The following is a 20,710-nucleotide window of genomic DNA, read 5'->3' as shown; positions in this document are numbered from 1 at the left end:
AGTGACTTCAGACTGAGAAACATGCTTTAAAGGTGCAAATATTATATATTTTAGATATGCATCAATAGGCTGGAATGGTAAGACTCCTGGAAGTCTATAAAATTCAGCACGGAGGAAAAACAAAAAAGGTATGCACCGAGTTTTCATTTGAAACATACAACTCATTCTTACAATTTCCATATTTCCAGATTTCTTAGTCCTAGTTCCTTGGGCTTATATGAAAATGCTCTCCTGCTACCTCATGGGAATATGTGCATTCTAACCAAATAATTTCAGGGCTTCTCAAAGGCTGAGGGAGATCCACGCTGCCTCCATTATTTTTGAGGTTCCCAGTTATATTAACCTTTTTTTTAAAATGTTAAAATAAAGTTGGAAAATTGGCAAAAATAAAAAAGATAGTTTACAAATTGGTTAAACATTTGCATTTTAACAATTGATGCCTTTAACCCACAAAAATTACAACACACGACAGTTATGCTAGTCAATAGATAATTACAAGATTTAATTTAGGAGTCCCCTTCCTGGCTCAGTGGAAACAAATCTGACTAGTATCCATGAGGATGCAAGTTCTATCTCTGGCCTAGCTCAGTGGGTTAAGGATCCGGTGTTGCTGTGAGCTGTGCTGAAGGTCGCAGACATAGCTTGGATCTGGTGTTGCTGTGGTATAGGCCAGCAGCTACAGCTCCGATTCCACCCTCAGTCTGGGAAGCTCCACATGCCATGGGTGTGGCCCTAAAAAAAGACAACCCCCCCCCAAAAAAAACAAAAAAAAAACCCGACTAAATTAAAAAAATCCATGGTACACTAAAGATGATGTAGTTTAGTCAGGGATCTCAATTTTCAATATCTAAGGGGGTGTCTTCTTTCAATCCCATCAGAATGTCTTTGTGTAACTTCCTTTGGAGGTATGTCAAAAGCCTAAATTTTAGGCCCTTTATAAATGTGGGGCCTGAGCTAGGGGGCCTTCCAGTTGTATTCCCTCTCCTCCTCCTCCTCTCCCTCAAATTATTATTTAGTAATACATCATGAAATAACGATGGCCATCATCAAGTCTTATCTGAAGCAGCGGTGTAAAGAAAAACTGAATAATCCTAGCTGGGGTAAATGCAATAAAGGGCAAATTCTAAGGGCAGTTTCTACCCCACATGCTGAAGCCTAGGTTTTTCTGAGCTAATTTTTATAGCTATCAGTTTGATATGTCTTGTTTAGATTTCAAGCTCCTTACAGAGAAACTCTATCTTGAGCTCTTGCTAAAAATGGTAATTGATTTGGTGATTCCTATTTAAACTGTTTAAGATTTAAACCGAAAAACAATTTCCATTTATGATAGGGGCAACACGAACGTTTACATATGCACATTTATAGATGTGAGACTATCCTGAACTCCATGCTTCTGAACACAGGCACCATCGTTGTTAGCTAACATATAATACACATATACCTACAGACATAAGGAAATATCATTCACTCAAGTCTTTGATTTCAAAAATCTTGCCTTTGATTTCAAAAATCTTGTCTCAGTTTTAGTAGCACAGAAAAGACATTCGACCATCTGCATATGATTTGTAGCTGAAACCACTCTTTTGTGTAGACAAGTTGGCTGCTCCATGGTGTCAACTGAAACCAGACAGAGCTGGACTTGGAGCATCCAGCCGTCTTGCCCTGGGAACGACTGGGTCAGTGTGTCATGGAAGAGAGAGGGTGGATGGTGCCGCAAGACCCTCAAAGCGGCAACAGGAAGGTCTATGGATGGACTGTACTCTTTCTAAGAGGCTGGGGAATCTCACCATAACCTCATCTGCTTCAGGTCAGCCCAGCTGGAAAGTGGATTAGTGAAGCTTAGGCCCAGCTGGAAAGTGGATTAGTGAAGGTTAAGCAGCCTGGGTCTGAAGGGGAGCTTCTCCTTTTTGTGAGCCAAGCGGAGATGTCATTTCAGCAGAGGTGGCAAAAGAGGGCAGGGAACGGAGTGTTCAGAGAATAAAGGGAATTGACAAATACAATCTCCTATTAAACACAGAGAAAAACCATTCTGAATGTCAGCTTTTCCCTTGATATATTTAACAGTTTATTAAAGTAATGGCTATTCATTAATGTTCCTTTTAAAAGTTACACATTTTTAAAACTTTTTTTGCTCAGAGTTCCTGTCGTGGCACAGTGGGAACGAATCTGATTAGGAACCATGAGGTTGAAGGTTCGATCCCTGGCCTTGCTCAGTGGGTTAAGGATCCTGCATTGCTGTGGCTGTGGTGTAGGTCGGCAGCTGTAGCTCTGATTCGACCCCTAGCCTGGGATCCTCTGTAAGCCGAGGGTGCGGCCCTAAAAAGCAAAAAAAAAAAAAAAAAAAAAAAAAAAAAAACACCCAAAAAAACCAACCATTTTTGTTCTTCTTAACAAAACACAGAAGGCCCCTCCCCCAATAAGTACACTACACTGAATTCACATGACTGCAATTTCCCCAGCACACAGACCTGAAAGGCTAAGTGGCCTCATGTGTTGTTTTTCTGAAAAACTAAACAGTTCTTTTTTTTTTTTTTTTTGTCTTTTTTTGTTGTTGTTGTTGCTGTTGCTGCTATCTCTTGGGCCGCTTCCGCGGCATATGGAAGTTCCCAGGCTAGGGGTTGAATCGGAGCTGTAGCCACCGGCCTACGCCAGAGCCACAGCAACTCGGGATCCGAGCCGCGTCTGCAACCTACACCACAGCTCACGGCAACGCCGGATCGTTAACCCACTGAGCAAGGGCAGGGACCGAACCCGAGACCTCATGGTTCCTAGTCGGATTCGTTAACCACTGCGCCACGACGGGAACTCCTAAACAGTTCTTTTAAAAAATACAATTGGTAAGCTGAAAAAGATGAAAAGAACAATATATCCAACTGAAAAAAAAATTAGTCCCTTAACAATGAACTTTATCATCTACTAATGACGTAAGTGCTAGTTTATCTGGATGGGTGTTACCACCTTGTGTTACAGGAACTCTGAATAATGCAAACATGAGTTGCAATTACTTGGAATGCTTTTTTTTACTAAGACAGTTGCAAAGTTTTTGTTGTTGTTGTTGTTGTCGTCTACTGGTTTGCTTTTGTAACTGGAAGTCTAGATTATAATTTTCAGGGGCTCTATGAACCAACCCTCTGATGCAAAGCTAGGGGTTTTCATTAGAATAAACCAGGAGGTCCTTTCTTATACTAAAATTAGGACTCCATGGCTCATAAAAGTTAGAAAGCTTTTGTACCAACATTTGCAGGTTTTCTCCCCCAGAATTTCTTTTGTTTCTCTTTAACAATAAAAAAGAAAAGGAACGCGTTCCTGACAGAATTTGCGATTGTTCACTCAAAGCCAGCCAGTTAAACAGTGACTGCGTGGCAGAGAGAACAAACTGGCAATTATTTGGTTTTAATTCCTGAACTTAAAATTAAAATGAAGAATAGTTTATTTCAGAGTCTTTGTCTCTTTTTTTCTTTCTTTTTTTTTGGGGGTCTTTTTAGGGACACACCTGCAGCATATGGAGGTTCCCAGACTATGGGCTAAATCAGAGCTGGAGCTGCTGGCCTACACCATAGCCAGAGCCGAGTCACATCTTTGACCTACATTGGTCACAGCTCACGTCAATGCTGGATCCTTAATCCACTGAGGAAGGCCAGGGATTGAACCTGCGTCTTCATGGATGCTAGTCAGATTTGTTTCCGCTGAGCCACGATGGGAACTCCTCCTTTCAGAATCTTTAAAAAAAAAAATCCCACTGGTGTGAAACTTTAGCAGTGGCAAATGAGGGGGTCTCTGGCTGTGCCAGTCAGGTTCTGGGGGCTGGGGTTGCTGACAGCGGAAGGGGGTGGGAAAGGTTTCTGGGGAGTAAAAGCGGAGAAGACAAAGGGGAGGAGGGAAGCTGGCTGGGCAGGGGGACCCAGGCCAACTTGACAAAGGCTTTGTCAAAACGAGGGGTGCTCAGGACCCAGCTTGCACATGAAGAAGTCCCCTATCTGGTGGCAATATCTGGGCCCTCAGTCACTGCTTGGGGGCTGCCCTGGAAAGTACCATATCTCTCCTCAAAGGCTGGAGGGCCAGGGAAGGAGCTATGAGCTGGCTGCTGTCAGCCCACCATGATGCTCTGGGCCAGGTGGGCAGGCGCATCACCCCTCCCAGGTCTCCAGTATCCTAGCATCACTTTCACCACATTTCTTTTCTTTTCTCTTTTTTTTTGTGTGTGTGTCTTTTTGCCATTTCTTGGGCCGCTCCCACAGCATATGGAGTTTCCCAGGCTAGGGGTCGAATTGGAGCTGTAGCCACCAGCCTACACAAGGGCCACAGCAATGAGATCCGAGCCGCGTCTGCGACCTACCCCACAGCTCACGGCAATGCCGGATCCTTAACCCACTGAGCAAGGCCAGGGATCGAACCCACAACCTCATGGTTCCTAGTCAGATTCATTAGCCACTGCGCCATGACAGGAACTCCTCTTTTACCACATTTCTAAGGAAGCCTTTCTTTTCACTCCCAAATCCCGCAAACCTCACTACCCTGACCCTCATCTCCTCCCTACCCCAGGGAGGAGTCTAGATTCTTCTCACTTTTGTGATGTGGAGCACTGCAGTTAAGATAAAGAAAACTTTCCTTTCTTAGTGGGAGGAGTCACCTTTTCTATTCACAGAGGCCTACCTGGCATTTTCTTTGAAATATAAATATAAAACATGAAGCCACTCTCTTAGTATGAGGAAATGGTTGTGGCAATTTTTGTTCTTAGTAGCACTTTCCGCTTCTTCTTGTCTTTTTTTTTTTTTTTAAGGGCCACACGTATGGCACATGGAGGTTCCCAGGCTAGGGCTCCAATCGGAGCTACAGCTGCCGGCCTACGCCAGTGCCACAGCAGTATCATATACGAGCCTCATCTGCACCCTACACCACAGCTCACTGCAACACCAGATCCTTAACCCACTGAGTGAGGCCAGGGATTAAACCGGCAACCTCATGGTTCCTAGTCAGATTCGTTTCCACTGTACCACAATGGGAACTCCTCCCCTTCTTCTTATAAACAGAAACAACTAAGGATGGTGAGAGCACAGAGTGAAAGTTGGGAGCAAAAGCTGAGTCTTGTACAGCCCTAGGTACACGTTCATTTTTCGTTTCACCTTCGAAGCCCACCTTTGGAACTTTGGAGCAGGTTATACATATCAGAGACTATTTTAGGGTGGTTTAGACTGGTAGAAGCTGAGGAATTATTTTCTTAAATATTCTTGACTCAACTCCTAAAGGGGAATTTTAGGGAATCAGACATCATCCTTGACTCCAAATGACATTTGATAAATGTTGTTTGTGCTATTTAATTGACAATTAATTCCGTAGAGAGCAGAAATTTTACTCTATACACTCAGAAGTACAAAACATATATTCTTGATTTGTTTAAAACGAAGTGGGCATCCCCTATGTCTTTCCCATACTGACATTCTGGAGCCTTATTGATATATATCATTTTTTCTTCTCTCTCTCTTTTTTTTTTTTTTTTTTTTTTTTAGGGCTGCACCCATGGCATATGGAGGTCCCCAGGCCAGGGATCAAAATGGAGCAGTAGCTGCCGCCCTATGCTACAGACGTGGCAACTCCACATCTGAGCCACGTCTGCAACTTACACCAAGCTCATGAAAATGCTGGATCCCTAACCCACTGAGCAAGTCCAGGGATGGAATCGGTGTCCTCATGGATACTAGTCAGGTTCCTTACCACTGAGCCAGGATGGGAACTCCAATTTGTATCATTTTGAAGGCTGCATTCTTTGTAGGATAGATTCCTAAAGGTAGGATTTTTAGGTCAAAAGGTCAGTCTATTCTGAATTTGACCACAGAGTTCTACATACTGTCCCACAACCTGAAGTAAGAGGGTGACTGATTATCCATACCCTCACTTTTCCAGTTTCAACAAGCAGATGTGCAAATATTCAATTCTGTTATTATTTTAATTTGCATTTCCCTGGCTACTGGGAGGATTGAGCAACTTGTTAGGTTTACATGGCACCTGCATTACCTTTAACTCAATGGGTCATTTGTTCTCTTATTGATTTCTAAAAGCCTTGTGTAAGTAAGGGCTCTACTCTTTTTGTGTGTGGCTGCCACAAACGCATGTATACTTATCACTTGTCTTTTGACCACCTATGGGTTAACAAGGACACACACCCTTACCTCTCAGCTCACATTCCAATGGGTGCATCAGATGAAAGACAGAAAATGACAATACAACTTGATAAAGTTGTGCACTGATAGTACTCTCAATAAATGCCAGAGGGGGCACTTCTAATATCTGCAGCAGGCAAATTTGTTTTCACATTAAAATTACCTTTTTTTGCCTTTTTAGGGCCACACCTGTGGCATATGGAAGGCCCCAGGCTGGGGTGGAATGGGAGCTGTAGCCCCCTGCCTATACCACAGCCGCAGCATGCAGAAGATGAGCTGCCCCTGTGACCTACACCACAGCTCACAGCAATGCTGGATCCTTAACCCACTGAGTGAGGCCAGGAATCAAACCCAGATCCTCATGGATAATAGTTGGATTCATTATTGCTGAACCACAATGGGAACTCCCTAAAATTACTTTTTAATGGGAATGAAAACAGTGTAACTCCAGTGAAGGCCATTGGCATACCTTTATCATGAAGTCAGGCAGGAAGATCACTACTTTTAGATTTTGCCAGAGCTTGCCCACTCTTAACCTTATTCTAACTTCTACCACTCCTCACATGTCCTCTCTCAACCTACCACTCCCAAATTCCATTCTTCCCCAGAGTGTTTCTATCTACCCTTCTATTTTCAAAGGAATGGTATTTGTTAGTTTGTGACAGAGATTTTTTAAAATAGATCTCCAGCGAGTCTTAGACTCTAAAGATGTACTTTAAAGATGTCTGAGAAGCCTTACATCCTTTAAATAGTTGACTATGCAAAAAGAAGTTTTAGACTTTCTATTTTAAAATAGGAGAGCCCACAGTATTTACTTGTTTAACAAATTTTGATTGCATACCTCTTATATACTAGGCACTGTTTTAAAAACTGTGGATATAACATTACACCTAGGGAGTTTTCATTGTGGCTCAGTGGGTTAAGACTCTGACTAGTATCTATGAGGATGCAGGTTCCATCCCTGGCCTCATTCAGTGGGTTAAGGATCTCGCACTGCTGCAAGCTGCAGCATAGGCTGCAGATGTGGCTTGGGTCTGGCATTGCTTGTGGCCATGGTGTAGGCTGGCAGCTACAGCTCCGATTCGTCCCTTGGCCTGGGAACTTCTATATGCCGCAGGTACAGTCTAAAAAACAAAAAACAAAACAAAACAAAAGAACAAAAAAACCCACCCCAAACCAAAAAACAAAAACCATTACACTGGAGTTCCCATTGTGACTCAGTGGGTTACAAACCCAACTACTACTACTATCCATGAGGACACTGGTTTGATCTCTGGCCTCACTCAATGAGTTAAGGATCCAGCATTGATGTGAGCTGTGGTATAGCTTGCAGATGCGACTCAGATCTTGCATTGCTGCGGCTGTGGCATAGGCCAGCAGCTACAGCTTTAAATGACCCCTAGCCTGGGACCTTCCATATGCCATGGGCGTGGCCCTAAAAAGCAAAACAAACAAACGACCCTCACCAAACCAAAAAAACAATAAAGAAAAAACATTAAACCTACGTGTTCACAAAATTCATATCCTAGTTGAGGGAGACAAAGACATTAAATCAGTAAAAACCTAAGTTTATAATATGTCAGATGGTAATACATACTATAAAGAAAAATAAGACAGCAATAGTGGAGTGTTATGGGTTGAACTGCATCCCCCAAAAGATGTTGAAGTCCCAGTACCTGTGAATGTGCCTTATTTGGAAATAGGATCTCTGCAGATGATCAAGTCAAGATAAGGTCATTGGAATGGGTCCTGATCCAATATGAATAATGTCCCTATAAAAAGGGGAAATTAGGACACAGTGACAGACACACACACAGGGAGGATTCCATGAGAAGATGAAGGCTGAGAACTGGATGATGCTTCTATAAGTAAAGGAATACCAGCAATTGCCAGCAAACCATTAGAATCTAGGAACAAGGCATGGAAGAGATTCTCCCTCACAGCCTTCAGAACAAACCAACTACACCTTGATCTCAGACTTCTAGCCTCCAGAATTGTGAAACAATAAATTTCTGTTGAATCAGCCACCCAGTTTTAGTACTTTGTTATGGAACCTTTAGGAAACTAATACAGAGAGGGGAAAGTAAGATTTTTAGGTGGGGTGATGAAAGAAGTTCACAAATAACAGAGAATAGAACACAGGCAGATAACTAGGAAGTGCACATCAGGCAGAGGGAACACCAAGTGCAAATACCCTTTGGTGGGAGCATGCTTGGCAAATGTAAGCATCACCAAGATCAGGATTCCTGATGCACAGTGAGCAAAGCGGGGAAAGTGGGAGGACAGACTCTGTAGGGACCTACTGGCCATGTGTGGAGAGTTGGCTTTGTCTCTGGGTTAAGACGTGAAGCCACTGGAGGGTTAGAGGCAGAGAAGTAACATTATCATTGTTGCAAGTGCACATTCAGTGTTCTGTCAGGCAGTAAACAAAGTTCAAGTTCCTAATTTATGGTTTTGCTTGTGCATCTGTATTAGCCAGGACTTTTGGAGTGGCAAGTGACTCAACTCCCAACTTCTCTCCTAAGTAAGGGAGGGAACTGATTAGCTCACATGGCCAAAAAGCCCATAAGTAGTTTAGGCAGAACTGGGGAATCAACCTCTATCATCAAAAAAATCTGTTTCATTTTCTCCTTCTTTCAGTTCTGCCTTTCTCTATGCCAACTTCCTTTGCAAATATATTTTTATTGCTCTGCAGCAAAAGAACCCCTAGCAGCTCCAGACTGTCATGCTGCTTTTTTTTTTTTTTTTTTTAAAGCCGCGCCAGCAGCATATATGGAAGTTCCCAGGCTAGGGGTCAAATTGGAGCTACAGCTGCCAGCCTACACCACAGCTCACAGCAATGCCGGATCCCCAAGCCACCGAGTGAGGCCAGGGATCGAACCCGCATCCTCCGGGATACTAGTAGGATTCATTTCTGCTGTGTCATAACGGGAACTCCATAGACTGTCATGCTTCTCAATACTGGAACTCTCAAGAGAGATTCTTTCCTACCATTTACATAATTACCCAAGGGGTGCTGTTTGGCTTCCTTGGGTTTTGTGTCTAGTCCTACAATAAGCAATGGTGATTTCTAGAGATAGTTTTATGATTTACTGGCCTGGATCACATGTCTACTTCTTCGGTAAAGGAGCTGACCCACAGGTTGGATGATGTGGTGGATAAGGAGCGTTTACCTACGTCAGGGCCACCCTTTACACAGCTTCAGAACTGTAATTCATGTTACAGTGAATGTGAGTAGGACTTCCTGGAGTTTCGAGTGCGCAACCCCTGAGAGGCCATACACGGTGGTCCTTGGTTCTGTAACCTAAGGAATTTGTGGAAAGGAAGTTGTGCAAGCAAAAACAGCAGGCATCCCCTACTACATCTAATTATAACCCTAAGTAAAGACTTATTTTTTAAAAGACTATTTATGGCAAGGTCTTGGCTGGGCTTTTGCCTTCCTGGAGCAAAACATGACTCATAAAATGCAAATCTACAGTAAATATATACATATATTCATTTCAATTTATCCTGGCAACAATATTCAATAGCCCTATTTGAGACATAATCATAAGGGAAGCAAATAATCCACCTTTGATAACAGTAGTATAAATGGAGTTAGAATTCATAAATGCAATGTCTCTTCCTTTCTAAGAACTTTGTGCCTTCACTTATTTTGTGACTACTGGTTGGGCCCCTAATATTGATAGGCACTGTGGTAGGAATTGCAAATACAGTGGGGGAACCAAACAAACCTGGTTTCTGTCCTCATGGGTGAGATGGACATTGGACAATGAACACATACACAAATATACTTTATATTGTGCTAAGTATGGAAAAGGAAAAGGACTAGGTTCTATCAGGAGGTGGGTGGTTATTTTAAACTGAAATCAGGGATTTATCTGAGGTTGTGACATTAAAGCAGAGGCTGAAGAGTGGGAGAGGCAGGGTAAGTGCTCCAGGCAGAGGGAATGGTATGGATGAAGGCTTTAAAGAGTTTCGAGTGTCACCAGACATCTCTGGCTAGGCCCAGGGACATTATCCCAGACACTTATAGTTCTCATTGTTTTTTGTTTTCCACAATATTTCAAATTAACTAAATCACACACATTTCCATTTTATTTTTTTAAATTTTATTTATTTATTTAATTACTCAAATGAATTTATCACATCTGTAGTTATATAATGATCATACACAGGATTTCCATCCCATAACCCAAGCACATTCCCCCACCCCCCAAAAACTGTCTCCTCCGGAAACCAAAAGTTTTTCAATGTCAGTGAGTCAGCATCTGTTCTGCAAAGTTCAGTCTGTCCTTTTTTCAGATTCCACTTGTCAGGGAAAGCATTTGATGTTGGTGTCTCAATGCATGGCTGACTTCACTTAGCATGAAAATTTCTAGGTCCATCCATGTTGCTAAAAATGCTGGTATTTCGTTCATTTTAATGGCTGAGTACTATTCCATTGTGTGTATGTACCACACCTTTTTTTTTTTTTTTTTTTTTTGTCTTTTTGCCATTTCTTGGGCTGCTCCTGCGGCACATGGAGGTTCCCAGGCTAGGGGTTGAATCGGAGCTGTAGCCGCTGGCCCACGCCAGAGCCACAGCAACGCCAGATCTGAGCCTTGTCTGCAACCTACACCACAGCTCACGGCAATGCCAGATCCTTAACCCACTGAGTGAGGCCAGGGATCGAACCCGAAACCTCATGGTTCCTAGTCAGATTTGCTAACCAGAGCCACAACGGGAACTCCTGTACCACATCTTCTTGAGCCACTCCTCTGTTGATGGACATTTAGGTTGTTTCCATGTCTTGGCTATTGCAAATAGTGCTTCAATGAACATCAGAGTACATGTGTCTTTGCGAGTCAGGGTTTTCTCTGGATAGATGCCCAGGAGTGGGATTGCTGGATCAAATGGTAGCTCTATGTTTAGTTTTCTGAGGAATCTCCATACTGTTTTCCACAGTGGTTGCACCAAGTTACAGTCTCACCAACAGTGTAAGAGGGGTCCTTTTTCTCCACACCCTCTCCAGCACTAATTGTTTGTAGACTTTTGGATGATGGCCATTCTGGCTGGTGTAAGGTGGTACCTCATAGTGGTTTTGATGTGCATTTCTCTAATAATGAGCGATGTTGAACATTTTTCATGTGTTTCTTGGCCATCTGTATGTCTTCTTTGGAGAACTGTCTGTTTAGATCTTCTGTCCATTTTTTGATGGGTTTTTTTTTTTTTTTTGGTATGGAGCTGCAGAAGGTGTTTATAAATTTTGGAGATTAATCCCTTGTCAGTCGCTTCACTTGCAAAGATTTTCTCCCATTCTGTGGGTTGTCGTTTCATTTTGTTTAGGGTTGCCTTTGCTGTGCAGAAACTTTTCAGTTGGATTAGGTCCCGTTTATTTTTGCTTTTATTGTCAATACCGTAAGAGGTGGATCTGAGAAGATGTTGCTATCGTTTATGTCAGAGAGTGTTTGGCCTATGTTTTCCTCTAGGAGTTTGATAGTGTCTGGTCTTATATCTAGGTCTTTAATCCATTTGGAGTTTATTTTTGTGTCTGGTGTTAGGGAGTGTTCTGATTTCATTCTTTTCCATGTGGCTGTCCAGTTTTCCCAGCACCACTGATTGAACAAGTTGTCCTTTCTCCATTGTATCGTCTTGCCTCCTTTGTCATAGATGAGTTGACTGTAGGTGCGTGGGTTTAATTCTGGTCTTTCTATCCTGTTCTGCTGATCTGTATTTCTGTCTTTGTGCCAGTACCATGTGGTTTTGATGACTGTTGCTTTGTAGTATAGTCTGAAGTTCTGGGAGCCTGATTCTTCCAGCTCCATTTTTCTTTTTCAGGATGTCTTTGGCTATTCTGGGTCTCTTGTGCTTCCAAACAAACTTTAAAATATTTTGTTCAAGTTCTGTGAAAAATGTCCTTGGTAATTTGATAAGGATTGCATTGAATCTGTATATTGACTTAGGTGGTATAGTCATTTTGATAAACATTTCCCTTTTCATCATTACATGGTAGAATGAATGTTTAGATGGCCCTCTCTGATTATTATTTACATATACTACTGTATTAATGTATGAAGATCACAAAGTGGCTAAAAATGATCAGAAGGTGGAATTTATTACAGGATGACTATAATTATTTCATACTGATGATAGGTCTCCAAAATTGGAGCTATAGCCGCCAGCCTACACCACAGCCACAGCAATGCCAGATCTGACTCACGTCGGGGACCTACACCACAGCTCATGGCAATGCCAGATTCCCAACCCACTGAGGAGGCTAGAGATCGAATCCACAACCTCATGGTTATCAGTCGGACTCGTTTCTACTGCACCACAATGGGAACTCCTAGCAGTAATTTAATATTTCAGTTTCTACAACTTTGTGGTAGGAAAGAAAGGTGAAAGGATTTAGAAAGAGCTGAGAACACCAGGTACAGACAGGAGTTTGTGTTTAAACACAATTTTCTGAAGTTCTCTTCTGACAACTGCTAAGTTAAGGACAGAAAACCTGGGTGCTAAGGTAAAGCTTGAACATCATGGTCCCAGCCCTTTTTTAATCAGTATTCCAAAAGAAAACCGATGACATCAAAGAAGAGGCTAGTTTGTGGTGTTTTATATACAAAGGGACTGTTTTTTCTTTTTTCTTTCCTTTTTTTTTTTTTTTTTGTCTTTTTGTTGTTTCTTGGGCCATTCCCATGGCATATGGAGGTTCCCAGGCTAGGGGTCGAATCAGAGCCGTAGCTGCCGGCCTACGCCAGAGCCACAGCAACTTGGGATCCAAGCCGCGTCTGCAACCTACACCACAGCTCACGGCAACGCCGGATCCTTAACCCACTGAGCAAGGCCAGGGATCGAACCCACAACCTTATGGTTCCTAGTCAGATTCGTTAACCACTGAGCCACGACAGGAACTCTACAAAGAGACTGTTTTCAAAGGTGCATATGTGCAGGCATTGGCGTTTATTAATGACAGATGAGGAGAAGAGATGTTTCCTGGACCCAAGAGACAGAGAGAGAGACAGAGACACAGAGTTGTGTAGAGGAACAATGACCTTTAGTTAGGGACACAGTCAGCTGGAGGCAACTTCATAGGAAGGGAACAAAGGGATTAAGCAACCTAACCTCCCTCCCCTTCTTCCCTTTCTTTGACTTTTAAGTGATCCCAACTAGAAGGCTGAGTCATGAGCATCCACTGATGTGGTTCTTGCAGGTCCATTCCAGGAAGAGAGTAGGATGGAGAACAGGAAGAGCAGATCTGACCCAAAGGAGCAGAGATCTTTTGCTCTCAAGAAGCTTTTTACAAACCGCCAGGTATTTAGTGAGCCAAGACCATGCTGCCTAAATTCATCCAGTTCTTCTTGACCATATTTCCTAGTTCACAGAGGCTGGATATACATTAAAAAAATACAAAAGTGCTTATCTGCTGATTCTGAGGATACCCTGCAAAACTGGACAAGTAGTGTCATCTTCTGCTTTTCTAAGTTTAGAGTTATATGCTGCTTTTTTTATAGCTAGCCAGTCAACTCTGAAAAATGTACAGCCCAGTAGACCTCTACAATCATTGGAACAATTCTTTAATTAAATGATGAGATCCTTGAAGAAAGGCATTTTTATCATACTGCTACCACCTTCATTACTCATTTTGGTTTTTAAATGTTACCAAAATTTTCAAATACGAAAAATTGTATGGAGACTAAGATAATGAATACTCATACCTACCACCCTGAGTTAGAAAATCTTAATATTCTGACATGTTTGTTTCAGATTTTTTTTTCTTTTTTTGTCTTTTGAGGCCTGTACCCATGGCATATGGAGGTTCCAAAGCCAGGGGTCCAATCAGAGCTGTTGCTGCTGGCCTATGCCACAGCCACAGCAACACCAGATTTGAGCTACGTCTGTGACCTACACCACAGTTCATGGCAATGCCAGATCCTTAACCCCCTGAGCGAGGCCGGGGATCGGACCTGCAACCTCATGGTTCCTAGTTGGATTCGTTTCCGCTGAGCACAAGAACTCCTGTTTTAGAAATTTTAAGTAAATGATGTATTTACCAGGGGTAGGCTTGTTACCTCCATTCATTCACTAATGCTTTCATTAACTTTCATTTTAAAAGATGCATTGAACAACCACTTACTCTACTATACATCCGGGGAGTAAAAACAAATAAAATCGAGACTTGTTTCCTTTCCTCAAGATGCTCCCCATCCGGTAATGTGGGAGCAGATAAGGAACACCTGAGAAGAAGGTGCGTGGGCATTCAAGAGACATCCAGATAAAAACACATGTGTAAAGAGGCTCATTAAATACAAATTGTAGGAGTTCTCTTGTGGTGCAGCAGGTTAAGGACCTGGCGATGTCACTGTAGTGGATCAGGCTGCTGCTGTGGCATGGGTTCGTCCCTGGCCTGGGAAGTTCCACATGCCTCAGGCATGGCCAAAAAAAAGTTGTAGGTGGCAACCCAGTGTGGGTGCCAAAAGAAGAAAGAAGAAAAGAAACAGGAGGAGATGAAGAAAGAAGACAAGAAGAAAGGGAAGTGACATCATAAGTCCTTGAGCTCCTAAGCTTTTCCCTCTGCAACACACACAGTGGGCGATGTTCACTGATATGCGGTTCCCCCCAGGGTGCTTGACTTAGGGGCTGTGGCCTAGATAAGGTATTTGCAATTTCTGGTGCAAAACTATACCATTCTTTTCTCTCCCACATTGGAAGGCCATTATCATAGAGAAAACCTGGAGTCATTTCTAATATATACGAAAAGCAAACTATTTTCAAACTTTGGTTCTTCAATTCCTATTTAGAGCAATTTGCACAGAAGTAACTCACCATAACCACATGACAACTATGACAGGTCTTGTCTGTGCCTCGTGCAGGGGCCACCATCAATCTTCCTTCTTCACAGACGTGATTGTGTGGAGCATTTAGCAGTGTTATCCCCAGCATGGTTGATGGTCTATTTGTGGTAGGTGAGTGGCAACAGAGAGAAAAACAAACTCAAAAATCAGCAGCTTCTGCATTCAAAAAATTGGCAATACAAGACCAAAGTGGAGACTAAAGAGTGAAAAGAATAAAACTGCAATTGCGCTAACATAGTGACCACTGTGCTTCTTCTTGTTTCCAATAGAAATGTATGATAGATCTCTTTTAGCAAATAAGAAACCCACCACCAGTTAGATATTTGACACTGGCCAGTTTTATTAGTTTCTAGGGCTTAGCCCATACTCAAAGCCGGTATTAAAAGCAAAAAAAAAAAAAAAACAAAAACAAACAAACAAAAAAAACAATAGGTAACTTCCTTTCAGGTCTAAAACTGTATACTTGTGTATTTAGAAAAACAGTAATTGCGGATAAGTACACTACACTGAAAAGCATGATGCATTCAAGTTCTTCTCACTCATAAATTGACAATAAGTTCTCCAAAATCAGGTAACTGGGAGGCTTGGCTGTTAAATGAATAGTGGAAACTTTTCATGAGGGGAACTATTCCTTTCAAGCTTGAATCTCTTCACATTCTGCCATTCTTAAAGTGGCTGGTTTGCTCTTCCAACAGGGTGCAAGCCTAATACAACATCTTGGTGCAAATTAGGAAGTGCCCCCTCAGGGATCATGCAGCCCTGCCAACTTGTGGCTCTATGTGAAAAGGAAGGATCCCCTCACTCTGGGCCCCAGGCCACCGAACAGCAGCCCTACTCACCCCATGGGCACCCAGGTGCCTTGATTCCAATGCCAGAAAATATGGCTTCCCAAACAATACACCGAACACCTCCCAATGCTGGGCACTTGGCCAGGCACTGGAAATAAAAAGAGGAATAAAACAGAGTCTACTTTTGGAGCCTGGGAAGAGGGCCATGTAAACAGATTACCACAATGAGAAAGAACTAGCAAAGTGATCAAAGAGAAGCACACACAAGTTGCTACTGAATCACAAAAGAAGGAACCACTCATTTCTCTTCGATGTGGCCTGATCAAGGAAAATTAGAAAGGAAGAGGTATTTGAACTGGGGTTCAATGGGTAAGGAGTAGAAGTTTATGAGGCAAGAAAAGGGTAGTATGCCTTTTGGTGACAAGGACAAGCTCGAGAGTTTCTTCCGGTACCCCAAACTCAGGGAAGCTTCAGTTGCAGCTTTATCACTTTGATCTAGGTCTTGGGTCCCCACCATTCTGTTGTGTTTGTCTATGTCTCTTTTTGCTTTTGAAGTGATGCAGACGAGCTCAGCAGTGGGGCTTGTATAAACAGAGTAATAAACAGTGTTCACTTGCCAGAACTGTCCCCCTGCATAGCTCTCTCGGGAGTCTGAGGAGGCAGGAGGTGACTGGTCAAAGGCTGGGGATTTGGGACTGCGGCCAGATGGCCTCCTCGAAGACACAGCACACAAGGACATTCCAGGAAGCGGGAGCAGAATAATCCCACAGTATTTTGTTTGCCAGATGGAAATATCCTCAGCGACAAACATTTAATTTGCCTGCAGGTGTGACCTTTGGTTATGCAACAGAATTGTGGATTAGCTAGAACTGACTTTTTGAAAGACCTAGATTGCTTATTTCCCTAGAAGGATCAGTTAGTTTTGCTCAGAAAAGCTGTTCTAAGACCACAGGCTACATTCCTAACTCTAGTGAACCTTCCCCCTTGTTGGCCCGTGTGACTGGTTGCTAGAAGACTCAGGAGGGAGCATGTGCATAGCACAGGCCACATGAGCCACTATCACTCTCAGATAAGCAACTCTGTGTGTGTCCTTCTGGCAGGAAGTCAGATACGTCTTTTCTGGGCTGTTAAGGGAGAGCAGTCACATGCAGGCTTCCGATACACTGTCCTGGGGCGCAAGGGTCAGAGGCAATGAACTTTATTTCTTTCCCTAGAGGTAGGCACTCTGACACTGCTGTGATGTTCTGAAATGTTCGTGTCCTCTGAACTTATTTGTGGAGTTCAAGATGGACTAGAAGCTTCACCGGGCACTGTTCTGCACAACAGCAACATCAAAAACAAACCTGCTGACTGTGATTAGTTCCAAACCAGCAGTTCCAGATCACACACTCATAAACCATTCTCCTTTGATAACCCTGATGTTGAAACAAAAGGTGGTGGTGACTTATGCAGCATCGGCCCCCAGGAACTGCCTGAGGGCCTCGTTGCAACAATCTGATAACCACAGAAAGCACTGGGGGGGTGGGGGTGAGTCGTGGCTCCCGCCCATGTTTGTGAGTCTCTGGTGCCCAAAACACTCCTTCAGAAGCTCCCACTGAATGGGGAGTGGAAAACTCTAGTCCACATTAGTACTGAGGAAGAAATCATCGCAGAGAATGAGTGACAAACTCTAGAACGCTTTGTAAACACAAAAAGAACATTCCCACAACAGGCACATTTAAAACATGACAGGTCAAAAATAAATACCAAGGGCAGCCACAGAGTCAAGGGTGTGTCACCCCATATTTAAGGATCCTGCTAAAGGGGATCACATGTCGAATATCATTGGGAAAATACCGTATACCAAGATACCTTCGATCACCTTATAAAGACCACATTCTTCAGCTCAGGAATGTGAAAAAGACACCCCCATTCCACTAGCTGCATATGCCAAAAATCTAGGCCATCATTTATTTCTCTTTTCTCCGTCACCTCTCCTCATCAATCTGTCTGTTAAGCCAACCTCCAAATTATATATTGAGGAGTTCCTGCTGTGGCTCAGTGGAAACGAATCTGACTAGTGTCCATGAGGATGCAGGTTTGATCCCTGGCCTTGATCAGAGGGTTAAGGATCTGGTGTTGCTGTGAGCTGTGTTGTAGGTGGCATACGTGGTTTGGATCTGGCGTTGCTGTGGCTGTGGCATAGGCCAGCAGATACAGGCACAGCACTAAAAAGAAGAAAAAAAAAAAAGCAAATTATATATTACCTGTCCACCTCTTTTTATCTCTATTCCACAATTCCAGTCCAAGCCACAATAATATTTTGCCCAGACAACCTCAACAGCCCACCTACTGGTTTCTCCATATTTGCTCTGTCTCTTCTCCACCTCTGACTTCTGTATGGGAAGGTCTTTCTAAGTCTTTCCAAACACATGGAAGAAATTAAAAAAGGAAAAGTTCTGTAGATTCAACAACATAAAAAGTTTAAATTTTAAATGTCAAGAGAATCACCACACATACCCTTAGCAGTATGAGAGGGTTTATTACATATATATTTAATATACACATTTAATATATGTGTTTATGTGTACTCAGTATATATGGTCTTGTATTACTTAATTTTTTCAGTGAATATATACAGCTTTTAAAATAAAAAACTACATATAATAAAACATGTTATTAATAACTAAAAGTAAACAACAAACTGGAAAGCCATTTGACAAAAGTATGACAAACACTTAAAACAGATTTGATAGATGGAGTATATATAAGCTCATAGAGCTCAAAAAGAAAAACATTAAGAACATTAGCATTAAAATGGGTAAGGAGTACTTAGAAAAAGGGAAACTTGATTCAAATTAAATGTAATATAAATTATAAAACATATTTTCCAGTAAGCCCCAAATTTCTTAGGTTTCTCTAGGGCTTTTTTCGTTAAAGGAAAATTAGTGGTAGCGGGATATTTGTATACGTCTTAATACTCAAAACACTGGCCCAGACTTAGGATTCTGGAACATACACAACACAAAGCCAACGAACCCTTCAGAAACTGAATAAAACATTATGACAAATAAAAAAAAAAAAGGCGTTCCTGTCGTGGCACAGTGGTTAACGAATCCAACTAGGAACCATGAGGTTGCGGGTTCGATCCCTGACCTCGCTCAGTGGGTTAAGGATCTGGTGTTGCCGTGAGCTGTGGTGTAGGTCACAGATGTGGCTCGGATCCCGAGTTGCTGTGGCTCTGGCATAGGCCAGAGGCTACAGCTCCAATTACACCCCTAGCCTGGGAACCTCCATGTGCCACGGGATCAGCCCTAGAAAAGACAAAAAAAAAAAAAAAAAAAAAAAGTAAATACTGGTAAGTTTGACTACCTAAAAATATATTACAAATTTCTACACAGCAAGATTCTACATGAAAAGTCAAAACCAAAAACAAACTGGGAAAAATCTGTGACCTACCATCATAACTGTTTTCAAGCATATAGTTCTACAACATTCACATTGTTGTGTAACCTTCATCCATCTCCAGAATTCTTTTCATTTTGCAAAACAAACTCTGTACCCATGAGACAATAATGCCCCGTTCCTCCCTCTCCATTCTACCTTCGATCTGTATGAATTTGACTATTCCAGATACCTTATGTAAGAGGAATCATATATAGTATATCCTTTGTGCCTGGCTTATTTCACTTAACATAATGTCTTCAAGGTTCATCCATGTCATACCTTGTGTCAGAATTTCCTTTTTATTTTGTTTGTTTGTTGTTTTTTGTTTGTCTTCTTAGGGCTGCACCCATGGCATTTGGAGGTTCCCAGGCTAAGGCCTGAATTGGAGCTGTAGTTGATGGCATACGGCACAGCCACAGTAATGTGGGATCCGAGCTGTGTCTTCGACCTACACCACAGCTCACGGCCACGCCGGATCCTTAACCCGCTGAGCAAGGCCAGGGATTGAACCTGCATCCTCATGGATGCTAGTCAGATTCGTTTCCACTGAGTCACAATGGGAACTGCTCCTTTTTAGTTTTTTGGCAGCACCCACAGTGTGCAGAAGTTCCCAGCCCAGGGATCGAACCTGCACCACAGCAGTGATAACTCTGGGTCCCTAATACACTAAGCCATGCGGAAACTTCAGAATTTCCTTTTTAAGGCTGAATAACAATTGCATTGTGTGTGTGTGTGAGTGTGAGTGTGTATACACACACCACATTTTAAATCCATCCATTAGTCAGTGAACATGAGGATTGCTTGGCAATTTTGAAAGATGCTGTTCTGAACATGGGTGCTCAAATATCTCTTTAAGTCCTCACTTGAATATTTTTATATTTAAAATGTTTTGCTCCATGGAAATTGCATTAGTAATCAACTGCTGTATAACAAACCACCCCCAAACTGGATGACTTATAACAACAATGATTTATTATTTCTCCTGGTTCTGTGGTTGGCTGGGTTGTTCTGCTGCTTGTTTACCTGGCCTCAGTCACATGGCGGAATTCAACTGGGCTATCTGGTGGGCACGAAGGTCCAAAGGGACTTCATTCACATGTCTGGCAGTTGCTCTTGGCTCTTGTCTAAATTTCTTCCACATGACCTCTTATCCTCCAGTAGGTTAAACTAGTTTCCTTAATGGCAGATTCAGAGACGTCTTCAAGAGGGAAAAGCAGAAGCTAAGGTTTCTGAAATGCAGGTTCTGGAACTTGCACAATGGCACTTCTGTTATCTTCTACTGGTCAAAGCAAATGTTAAAGACAGCTCAGATTCAAGGGTTGGGAAAAAGACTCCCACCTCTTGATGAGAGCAGCTATAAAAATAATCTGTGGTCATATTTAATCTGCCATAGGAATATATTACCTACTCAAACATATTAAATAAAATGTTTACAAATAAATCTTAATGATATAGGAAAACTCATAATATTTTCAAAAGCAGAGGACCAAGTTAATATGTGAAT

General features: G+C 42.4%; 1 protein-coding gene across 11 annotated transcripts in view; it reads right to left on the bottom strand.

Annotated features, from left to right (window-relative positions):
- The window catches only part of LOC106510020 (uncharacterized), an 88,342-nt gene that overhangs the window by 57,572 nt on the left and 10,060 nt on the right, over positions 1-20,710 (bottom strand). For 2 of the 11 annotated variants that reach the window (XR_014843614.1, XR_014843615.1), the window contains exon 3: positions 18,277-20,482. Coding sequence is in view for 6 of the 11 variants with exons in the window: in XM_085022028.1 (XP_084878154.1) it covers positions 14,964-15,090; positions 15,832-15,928; positions 18,109-18,193 (309 nt within the window). In the remaining 5 variants the exon portion in view is untranslated. Of the gene's footprint in view, positions 1-14,963; positions 15,091-15,831; positions 15,929-17,847; positions 17,988-18,108; positions 18,219-18,276; positions 20,486-20,710 lie in introns of those variants that run through there. The other 9 variants (XM_085022025.1, XM_085022026.1, XM_085022023.1 and 6 more) reach the window with 9 other exon arrangements.

The sequence above is a fragment of the Sus scrofa genome, chromosome 4 (assembly GCF_054392235.1).
Source record: "Sus scrofa isolate SSC_HxYL_T2T_F1_AM1 chromosome 4, Sscrofa_HxYL_maternal_Yorkshire_Landrace_v2.0, whole genome shotgun sequence".
Classification (NCBI taxonomy): domain Eukaryota; kingdom Metazoa; phylum Chordata; class Mammalia; order Artiodactyla; family Suidae; genus Sus; species Sus scrofa.
The sequence above is the reverse complement of the archived record's forward strand: the minus strand, read 5'-3'. Positions and strand labels throughout refer to the sequence as shown.